At 35.5% G+C, this 11,964-nt stretch overlaps 1 protein-coding gene across 1 annotated transcript; it reads left to right on the top strand.

Annotated features, from left to right (window-relative positions):
* The first annotated feature begins 3,878 nt into the window (after nt 1-3,878).
* LOC149797698 (uncharacterized) lies at nt 3,879-10,649 on the top strand. Its single transcript, XM_089960465.1, has 5 exons — nt 3,879-4,282; nt 5,565-5,741; nt 7,794-8,057; nt 9,181-9,437; nt 9,936-10,649. The coding sequence occupies exons 1-5, from the start codon at nt 3,981-3,983 to the stop codon at nt 10,610-10,612; spliced, it is 1,677 nt and encodes a 558-aa protein (XP_089816591.1). The 5' UTR covers nt 3,879-3,980; the 3' UTR covers nt 10,613-10,649.
* The last annotated feature ends 1,315 nt before the right edge of the window (nt 10,650-11,964 follow it).

Genomic DNA, 11,964 nt, shown 5'->3' on the forward strand with positions numbered 1-11,964 from the left:
TATTATCTATATTAAGCAGACATTGCTAATAATATTTGTTGCTGGAAAGTCTTATTAGAATTATTTGGAAAAATGCTCAAAACATAAGAAAAAGAAATGAATGTCTGATGATATCAATTTCTCAAAAAAGAAACATCAACGCTCTTTCAGGGTAACATTTATTATTAATGATGAAGGCATCATCTATTCAGATAAACACATTGATTTCTCAGTGGTTATTACTAAGTATGACTTCTAACAGTTTATGTCCAAGTATGACCTCTGACTGGTTAGTTCAAAATATGATTTTTGTTTGGTCATTATCAGGTTTGATTTCAGAATGGTTATTACCAGGTATAACGTCTGAATGAATATTACCAGGTATGACTTCTGTTTGTTTTTAAAAGGTATGATTTCTGCTTGTTTGTTTTTAATAGGGTTGACTTCTGATTTGCTATTACCAAGTATGGCGCCATAATAAAATTATGGATAACTTACTTTTGTATCATGGATGACCACAGCTATTGAATGTGTTTGTATTTCCCGATTTTGGTTTATCTTTTATCACATGGTGTCCTTCGTTCATTATTTATTGCCCTAAATGTCTGTCAATGTCCTACAAAATAATTCCATGTGTACTCGAGAATGTATAATATGCCCAATAACTCCAAGCACCCACGCACCCTCCCCACGCCTCCACCCTCGACGCACGTACTCCATCATTTTATCTTAACGCATGCTATAGAAGGTCACTAATGAGATCTGAAGTTATAAATGTTTATCCTTTACATAATTGTTATCGTTTAAACCAATGGTTTTTATGTAATTCTTTATTCTACTTTGTACATTTGAGAGAAGAAAGAGAAAAAGGACAATAAGAAATAAATCAGATCTGCTTCAGTCCTGTATCATAAAAGAACGTACCCTCCCAATATATATATATATATATATATATATATATATATATATATATATATATATATATATATATATATATATATATATATATATATATATATATATGGAGAGAGAGAGAGAGAGAGAGAAACTCTATTTTATAGGGTGAGAACTCAGCTGAATATAGAGAATACTTTGTATTTCTGGGGGCTTGTAAATAAACAGGCTTGCAATCTAAATAATCAGTAGTCTGAATAACGAGTAACAGATAGTTTCCCAAACTTGTGTCAAATGTGTGTTATGTCGATGGGGAGGGCAAATGAGCTAAACTGACTCATTATGAATAAATGCCTCAACCATCTTTCTTTCGATAACAACATTAAAACGAGTAGTTCTAAACGTGTTGGAGATTTAGCATATCTCAGCTATGGTCTCAGCTTAGAACGGGTTTTACAAATCTCTCGCATCGGTACTACCGACGGTATGTTAAAATTGGAAATATTTCTTTAATTATGCTGATCCTCGCTGTCTTTGCTGTCCTTTTGACCATTGCTACCTTCACAATTCATTTCAGTGTCTTTTTTGCCACGTTCTTCACTGGCGACTCGGCTAACGTAAGCGACTTTATATATTTTCTCGCAGAATATTATATAATGGCGCTTGACGCATTTTGTCATAAGATTACAATTCCTAAGTTGATTACGTTTTTTTTCAAGAAGCTCCGAATACATATTTGAAAAATCGCACATTTTCTCAGCCTCTTTAATAAATCTATACGACACATTTAAGCGAAATAGTGATTTCATCTCTGTGTGACGTTACAAACATTCCATTGGTCAGGCATTATGATTTTGGCATTAGACGCGCTTATAAATCTTTTCAAAATAATATACGCATCAATCTAGGAACTAACGCCATTATATTGTATTATATATCGCGGTAATTGTGTAAGATAGTATTCTCAAGGAATGTTTGCAAAAATATTTTGTGTCCATAACTGATATAAGATATTCTCACACAAAGAAAACAAAATCAGTAGAATAGATTATATACAATATAGTCAATATCGATAATCCTATGACTGAAGTAGTATTTTAGTCTCGGGCAAAATAAATCTCTATTGCAGAATAATCGCAATCAATTGTGCCTCAAAATAACTTTAATTATGGGACTACACTCATATATATTTATTATCATGTATGTGGTAATAGCAGGGTGCTCGGTTACTAATTTAAGCAAAAGCTTTCTACCTCGATACCTTTCCTCTCGCGGAGACGCTTCGTGATAGCTTTGATTGGTGGGTTCGCCCATGTACTGTGAGGAGAAAGTCATGTGGGTGGGGCTAGATGGCTTTGATCCAGATTAATAACAGAGATCCAAAACCTCTATTATCAAGCTACTACTTTATTTAACATTCGCTCAGTTTAGTAAAGATGACCATTTCGATAAAATGTAAGATATATGGGATAAGAGATTTAAAAGAAAATTAAATGGAGCAAAGATCGAGTGGAGGACATTATAAAAGTATCACGGTATTGCCTGGTGATATGGATTTGTGTGTGGTGTTTCGCTCGTATTACAGATTCAAAAGAAGAAAGTAATCGGTTGCCGGTATATAATAATATATTGCAATCTAATTTCTGATACTGATGTTAAGTGATTTCTGTACATTCTAATAACAACTTTCAGTTTCCCAAATCTTCAGAACGAGCTGAGGATGCCCTTGCATACATTAGAAATAGGTCGAGGTAGTACATTGATACAGATTACGACGCTTGAACACGCTGATAGTAGATTTCATTTTCATGCCTCCTTTGCCTATCCCACGTTCTGTATAATCGCACCATTGCAATTTAGGCCTTACTTTCTTGCAATGAACTAGTTACTTCGGAATCCAGTATCTTATCTCATTGTGTTGATGTAACGAGGCACTTGAAACCAAGTAATATTCGTCACATACATACATACATACATACATACATACATACATACATACATACATACATACATACATGCGTACGTACATACATACATACATACATACATACATACATACATACATACATACATACATACATACATACATGTATATACATGGGTTCGAACCCGGGCCGAGTCATACCAAAGACTTACAAAAAATGGTACTAATAGTTGCATCGCTAGGCTCTCGGCATTAAGAGGTTAGTGTTAGGACTGGTCGGCCTGGTGTCAGGATAGTTTAACTGGGTGGGACATCATGCTACATGTCTGCGGCATGATGCCCCACTGCTAGACATCACTATAAACTGCCACACCGCAGACATCGTAGCGATATGACTTAAAATTTGTTAAAGCTACGTTAAAAATCCTAATCACACACACACACACACACACACACACACACACACACCGGCTAGTATATGAGCAATACGAACGCGTTAAGCTCAGTTCTTTAAAAATGACCCATTACAGGCTTTGTCCATCTATTAAAGTCACTTTTCCTAACTCAGAATATACATAGGCGAGAAGAAATACTGCTCACAACTTATGGTAAAAAGGTTTATACTTCCAACTGCGTCCAGAGTCACTGTGGAAAATTATCTCACTTCTGGAGTGGGGTTGATTGTATCAATGATGTCATCAAAACGGGCAACTTTTGTACCCTTGACCGGCTTTTGTTTTGGGCAGACACACTGCATTTGTAATACCAAGCCGATTCAATATATGGATGTGTAGTCAATCTATTTAAGAGTCCCATATTTTGCCAATCGACATCTTCCACTATTCTTACATTGTATATGCTCTTTTCTTTCTTTTTTGAAATTGGGTTCTGTATTCTTTAATTTTACAATTAGTGGTTCTGGAGCATCACTAGTTAGCTAAGGCAGTAAAAGTATTCCGATTATAGCTTTTGAACACACTGACAGTATATGTACATTTCCTGCTTGCCTGTTGTAGACTATTAATTCAATCCCACGTTCTGTATGTTTACACAATTACAATTTAGGCACTGACCCAAATACTCCGGAATCCTGCACATTATCACGCTGAACTGAATCACGTGAAAGAAAATATATATAAAGAGGACATCTACCCGAATTTTGTCAGTCTGAATCCTGGAAAAGATGATACCCCATGTCTTCAATTGCGTTTTTCTGATAGCATTTTGGTGGCCGTGTGCGGCAATATTATTTAATGATGGTTATAAACTGGATAAATATATAGAAAGCACAATGAAGTGTAACACTGTTCCAGGCATGACTCTCGCCGTTGTGAAAGGGAACGAGGCATGGATCAAAGGATACGGAGTGGCGGACTTGGATACAGACAGACCTGTCAGTGAGGGAACATTGTTTGTTATTGGTTCATTGACAAAGGCGTTCACGTCAACGCTACTATCTGTACTACTGAGTAACAATAGGCAAGGGTAAGTACATGAACATTTATAAAAAGTTTCATACATATTTTACACAACATTGGTCAAATATTTAAAGTTTACATATTGTTATATATATTTTGTTATATATATTTAATTTGCGTTGTTTGTTACTTTTTTATTTTTTATATTTCATGATATGTTGTGGGTTATGTAAAGTTGTATTTTACGGCTTACGATATCCAAAATCAAGCTCATTGTGTACCTGACCTAAATCATTGATTTTTGCATTCTGTAAACAACTACGACACAGCTAATCTTTTCTTTATGAATATGGGCTTAATATTAGGGTCATTATTAACATAAGTAAACATATTTATCTTGGTCTGAATAAAGGACATTGTGTTTTTCATGTTCTTTATTATAATATTTAGTAACCGACCTTCAATTTTAAATAAGATTTTTTTCTTGTAAACATTTGTAATTGTGACCCAGGTCAGTTAGAGGAGTATAAAATCTTGTTACTGAAAAATAGTATTTTTTTTGCGCTATAAGATCTGAACAGAATCAGTTGTATTGTTGTGTCCACTGTTTTATTTGGGCTGGAATTTATTTACTCAAATTATTTAATTCATGTTATTCTTTTCTGGAAATAAAACGTGCTAAAAATAATATTCATGGAAATAGAGACTTGGATTTATAGTAAAATTTTAAAAAAGGACATATTCTTGGATTGTATTATTGTGATTCAAGAAAAAACTGTTGGCACATCACTACGACACAGGCCGCCACCGGCACATCAACACTTTATCGTTAGATTTTCTTTAGAATACCACTAAAAATGGTTCAGAAATTTAAGAATTAGCACTTAACGTTTGACATTTTAGGACTATTTGGGATTTATTTCGCAATACCTTAAGGTATTTTTACATTTTACACTTTATGTTCTAGGGAAATAAATTATATGTTGAAGTTACAAACATTTTGGTGTTTACTCTTTTGTATTACTTATTGTAAGATCATAGAGTCGTAATAATATTTGTTCAACTTATTCAATGTTTTATATCTATACAGTGAGAAGGTTGAGGTTATTAGAATTAAGATTTCGTGTAGAAGTCGTTTATTTTGGAAAGGACACAATATACGTATATCGCATATGTGGAACTAACTGTCACACTATTGTTGATCTTTGCTTTTCTCGAAAAACACCTCGTCCAGCATATTTTATGGGAATCTTCTTTATATAAAAAGCAGCCTAAAATATACACTCTGCCAACATTTCTGGTTAGAAATATCTAAACCTTTCCATCTTCTTAAATGTATGTACTTTCAGCATTTCTTGGACGAGCAAGTTATCCGATATATTGGGAGACGATTTCCAGTTTATTGACCCCATAAGGACCTCGCAGACGACTCTAAGGGACATTCTTTCTCACAAGACTGGTTTAGCTAACACCCTAGGGGCCCTATGTGGATATCCGAGCGGGCTTACAAGAAAAGATATGACAAGGTCAGTATTTCAACTTGATCTCTAATCGATCATCTCCGCATTTTAAACATAACAAGCAATTCACATGGATAAAATGTTTATGCCTTGAATATTTGTTTAATTTTAATTATCTACTGAGGTTAACGGCAAAACTACCGGTCAACTGCATTGATGCAAATAAAATCCTTTAACTGAGACTATACGAAACACAGGTGATATAGGAAAGCCGAAAAGCATGGATTACGTATTTCCGACTTTTATGCCTGTTGATTGACAAAGGCATCCACGTCTCTACATCGCTATCTTTCCTGTTTAGTTAGCAACTGTTACCAACTGTCATTCTGAGCGTATTTGCTTTAATTAGAACAACAAATGGCAATCATGTAGGAAATTTACCTTTCATTTGGTTTCAATTGCTCGTCTCAATTTTTATGTCGAGAAACTAACAATGTGCCATTTTTGCCCACAGCAATACAGCGTTTACATATGTTAAAGGGGGATAACCCAGCCTTCAAACTTGTTATCACTGGTCTTTGCAATTCAGCAGTGTTATTTAAAACAATGAAATAATATCGTAAGGTGTGTTACGTTAATATAGTCCAATTACTGTATCAGACCACAATTATTTTTTTCTAATTTGTTTATAAACTTTCAAAGCATACCACTTTTATCGTACTGATATACCTTATTCGCTTTCTTATAAACATTCGTCCATCTTAATTGATTGTATAAGTATCCGTAAGTAAGAATATATTAACGTTTTGTAGAGATTTGACACGTTTAATACAAGAAAGCAATGAAACTATTAGCAAGATAGTGAATTAAATATCTCACGCCTGGCAGGGATGTACTCAGACTCCCTATGATGGAATATTGACACAGGCGTGTTGGACTGGATAACATGAATTAGATAGTGCAAAATATTGTCTACTTGGTGTTGGGTGTTGTAAAGAACTGGAATATTTGAAATTCCGATAATTGGGTCGATATTTGCATATGAGTCAAATGCTGAGAGGACGTGTTGGTTTTAGAGCAGATACAATTAGTAAAATCTATTGTTATGTATATTTGCTTTAATTTATATTTAATTTAGCTTAATTGTTTGTTAGTTTTAATTATTTTGTTTTATTCCATTACATGCTATGTTGCAATGTAATTTTATTTACTAGATTTGGCATTTTCCGGGAATTCAGTTCAGTTTGACCTGACTGTTTTTTTGTAAACACTAATAATATAAACTTTGTATCTAACGCTGACCTGGTTCCTGATCTTGAGTCAGAAATCAATGAGAGTTGAAGTAAAGAACATTTTGTTTCTTCTCACAGTAAGATTTATAAAGTGAAATCGTGGCCATACTTGAAATAAGTGACAGATAACATGTATCAATATGGTTTTTTCCAGTGGACTGACCCACATCCGGGCATCTGTTTTGCACAGTAGCTATATTTATTATTGATGGATTGAGAAAGAATAGTCATTCTGTGCCTTAACACTGGAGAAATCCAAGTGTTTTATGTTGTGACCAGTTTTCTTGGGCTAATTATTTTTGTAAATTCAAATTATTTTAATTCCAAGAGATTAATATTCTTTGGAGATACTTGTGCTCAAAATTAATTATTGGACAAAGGCAGTTATTTAAATTTACAAAGAATTAAAACACTGGAATATTATTTTCTGTGATTCAACAAAGAACTGTTGACACATCAGTTCGATGCTGACCACAGCACACGTCATCTCCTTCCAATTTGGATTTTATCGTGATTCGAACTCAGTTTCATTAGGACTTTTTATTGCTAGAACTTCTATTTTTTAATTCTTGGATTATTCTTTAATTAATTTTGGATTTGATTCGTAAATCCGTAATTTCTTATTCTGATTGTTACCTTGTTTTTCTAGGGAATTACATTTTACAAAGCTTGTTGTCTTCACTCTTTTCTTGGTGCGTTTTGTAAAAGCCTAAACGTAACACTATGTTTTCATGATCAAAGTTGTTTTATATATTTTCTAGTTAAAATGTCCTTTCATATCATCGTTCCATTAAATTATAGTTTTATAATGGAATCACAATTTCAGACGATTAAGATTTCTACCAGAAATTCAACCTTTCCGAGATACTTTTGTCTACAACAACATGATGTACATGCTTGCCGGTCACGTGGCGGAGGTCCTGGGCGGGGACTCGTGGGAAAACTTAGTGAAAACGAGGCTCTTTCAACCAATTGGCATGCATAACACAACAGTTCTCACAAATCCTTCTCAAATTAGTGGTGGAAACACCGCGAAACCCTACATGAAGAAGGAAGGAAAACTTATGAATGGAACTGGGAGTTTGTCTCAGTAAGTTATGTTATGGTATATGCTCTTTTAATTACAAGGTACCTTTTCTAGTCATTAAGCCCGCTCGCGACGTTTATTTGTGAGAAGATTTATACCCTAAATTTGAGCTCTGATGTCAACATCATCTACGATGCACCGAATCGGGTTGTATTACAGAACAAAGAAAGATATAGTCCTACAATAATGCAGGTTAATATATACTTTATGCTCACGTTAAAAAGTCGAAAACAGAAATATGTTGAGACCCGTCTATCTTAGCCATGTTTGTGCACGGTTTTAAACATTTTGGGTTCAGACCTAAAGTAGACCCTCCGGACTGCACATTGACAGATCACCCTGTGCAAAAAGTAGAATAAGTTCCAGATAAGGAGTAAAATTGGGCCAGGACACGAAAAATATGAGTCTATTTGGAAAATGGTCCGATTCCCCCTCCCTTGGTACATTCGTGTACGATATAACCAATCGAAAACAACATTGTATTTTTACACACATAAGCGCCTGTCTAAATGAAAATCTCTCTGGAACGTGTGTGTTTTGATCCATTCAGAAGTAACCCCAAAAATGCGTTCCCTACCCACATTTCAAGCGAAGAAAAAGAATCTCTAGGAGACAAAGAGCTAAAGTCTTGCTAAATTGTTTCTGCCTAAGTTAAAAACAGGCGGTTCTTGTAAATTAGAAGATTTTCATGTTTAACGTTCTGTTGCTATCTCGTATGTGCGTTTTTCTTACATACATACGTACATGTCGTTCAATCAACAACCGTGGTACATAGTGCTGATGTGATACAATTTCATGGAACAAGAAAACATTACATACGATTGTAATTACACGTTTATTGTACTGATAAATGCACCTTTTATAAAAACTTTTGATACAGATTAATTAAATTAGAAAATGTCAGCGAGACACGACTTAGAAATGAGTAATAAAGGATGAAACAAAACATTGCTTCCGAACCGCACTTGAAATTCCTTGTATCTTTATCCAGTCTGTTACTCGATTCCTGAAGAGATGTCAGAAGTATATTTTTATACCTGAAAATAATACCTCTGCTCCTATCTCCTATCCAGATTAACGTACGCATTCTAATATATCCGCAGTACACGATATACATTCCTTGTAGAATTTTCCCAGAAGAGCCCGCAGGTGCCATAATGACGAATGGCGCTGACATGGTCAAGTGGTTGAAGTTCCTCCTCAACAAAGGAAGAACAGAAACCAATCTGAGCCTAGTGGACGAAAATCTGTTCAAGGAATGTTTTCAGACAATGAATCACTTCGATCCACAATTTTATGACTTCCAGATAAAGAAACCAGCCTTTCCGGTGGAAGATGTCAGGGTAGGGTACGGCTATGGATGGTTTACATCATTTTATCGAGGTAACCTTTAAACACGTAAAATAACAATGAATGCATGCACGTCATAATGTAGACTTCATTACCAATAAGAAGATTGTCGTTGCGAAGGATGATCGCACACCATACAATAAAACTGAACCAAGACTGAAATTTAGAATAAATTGACCTTAACGGCTAAAATGAGAGTGAAAAAAACGTTATTCTTGAATCGATGAAAGAAACCGAATTATGTGAAAATACCATGTTCTTGTCACATAATTATCTTGTTTGCAAACAGAAGGGTATATTGCTTGGGATGCAAGTAAACAAGGCACATAATATTATTCATTTAGTGTATTCATTTTAAAAAGGTTTTACTTATTGATTGGGCACTTATCTCACAATATAAATTTACCAGCTTTAAGCCTCACTTTTGCGTTGACATATAACCTCTCTCTCTCCCAATGTATATATTGGCTGTTCGAAATGAGATAAGTCAACAAAAACTTTGATAGATATTAACGACAAGTCTTTTTTCAGGATATACCAAATTCTACCATGGTGGTACTTTGATGACGTACAAGTCCCTTATTTGGCTATTTCCTGACCAGAATATAGGAATTTTTGGAAGCACGAACGGACCTGGTACAAGTGATGAATCGGACAGAGCCCTAAACTCCGTGTTCTACTATTTGTCTGATATCCTCTTGAGTGAAACCATTTGGATGAACGAAAGCACTGCATGCACCTTCCCGAAACCTTTTTCCAGCCCTGTTCAGCAGTCTACAAGGATCGATTCTGACCTGATCAATCCAGTCATTCCGATTCTGGATAAGTATGTAGGCCGATATGGAAATGTTTTAATGCCAGACATGGAAATAACGATAAATGGGGATAGTCTAATGTTTAAATGTAATAGAATTTCTGGAATACTACATCCCACACGCGTAGAGAACGAGTTCAAATCTGAAGTAACTGAACCTTGGGACGTTGTATTGGCAAGCAGAAGAGGGAGTAATCAAACAGAACTGACTAACGTTGTATTCAAGATGGACGGACAGAAGGCTATTAGTTTGGAATGGCAGCTCGGATATTCGCTCACGTTTATTAGGAATCAAGGCTTCTTTGACGGATATGTAAAATCATGGGGTGGAGAAATTCGGTTTGGTTGGCGTGTTTTTGTGTTCATTATGTGCTTTAAAAATGTTTTAATCTAGCATATAATCAAATGTATATATAACAAACCTTCTGCCATGATGTTTTCATCTTTCTTTTTGAAGTACTGCCCGCTCCTTCATTACTACTACTACTACTACTTCCGGTGTGTAGTTGTTAGAGCGTCCGCCTCGGATGCGGAAGGTTGCGGGTTCAAACTCCGGCCGAGTCATACCAAAGACTTATTTAAAAGAATGTTACTAGCAGTTGCCTCGCTAGACGTTCAGCATTAAGAAGTTAGTGTTAGGACTGGTCGGCCTGGTGTTAGGATAATGTGACTAAGACATCATGCTACATGTCTGCGGCATGATGTCACAGAGCTAGACATCACTATAAACTGCCACACTGTAGATATCGTAGCGATTGTTAAATCTACGTTGAAAGTCCAAATCACACACACACACACACACACACACACACACTCTCTCTCTTATACGAGAGAGAGAGAGAGAGAGAGAGAGAGAGATATTCCGTGCGCACTTGATATTGCCCGTAAATGACTATTTTGCAGCAAATGTCCTTTGTCTAAAAGAAAAATGAATTTGGTGTTAAAGTGACGCGGAGATTTACGGCAATAAAATATTTACGAACTTTTGTGTTGACAGACCTATGATGCGTTGATTTAATCTTTTCGGACACAGACGAGCAGTCCGGATGGGTGGAATTCAGCGTCTTAAAGGAACCGTTTACCCACTTGAAGCAGTACCAAAATATGATGGCCTCCATTTACTCAGTGTTGTTCACAATTGTAATGTCTACACAACACCTTTACTGATGTATACTATTGTATTTGATTATTGAAATCACGCTTTACACACTACCACACACAACTTGTTGAACAGGTAAACCTTCAGAGTTTTCCATGACCGCAAACAAAATTGTTGAAGACGCACTTCTGGTTGTTGATGAATGTTACGAATGCCATATTTATTTGTATTCTGCCATCTGGATATTTAGAAGGCGTAAATAGTTTACGGGAATAGAAGATGACAAATCGGAAAAACAGAACAACGCTCATCTTTTTCCAGAAGTGCAGATGGAACCAGCCATTAGCGATAACGGATAGGAAAACCTCGTAGATTTTCTTCCATAACTCACATTAGAAAAACTTCGACGGCGTGATGAAGGGCAAAATACAGGTAGCTTACACAAGCTTAATGTTGACCCATTCACCCCCAACAAAACAACAACAATAGCCATAACAAAATCGTGCAGAATGACAGAAAAATCATCAGATTACTGTCATGACTCGATTTTTCATTCGATCCTATCCACCATACCATAAAAGAGACAAGATTGGTAATTTCGACATGTCACTCCTCTCTATCTCTGGCAGTTACTCCGGTCCATGACG

Source organism: Sinohyriopsis cumingii, chromosome 6 (assembly GCF_028554795.1).
Source record: "Sinohyriopsis cumingii isolate HCF-2022 chromosome 6, ASM2855479v2, whole genome shotgun sequence".
Classification (NCBI taxonomy): Eukaryota; Metazoa; Mollusca; class Bivalvia; order Unionida; family Unionidae; genus Sinohyriopsis; species Sinohyriopsis cumingii.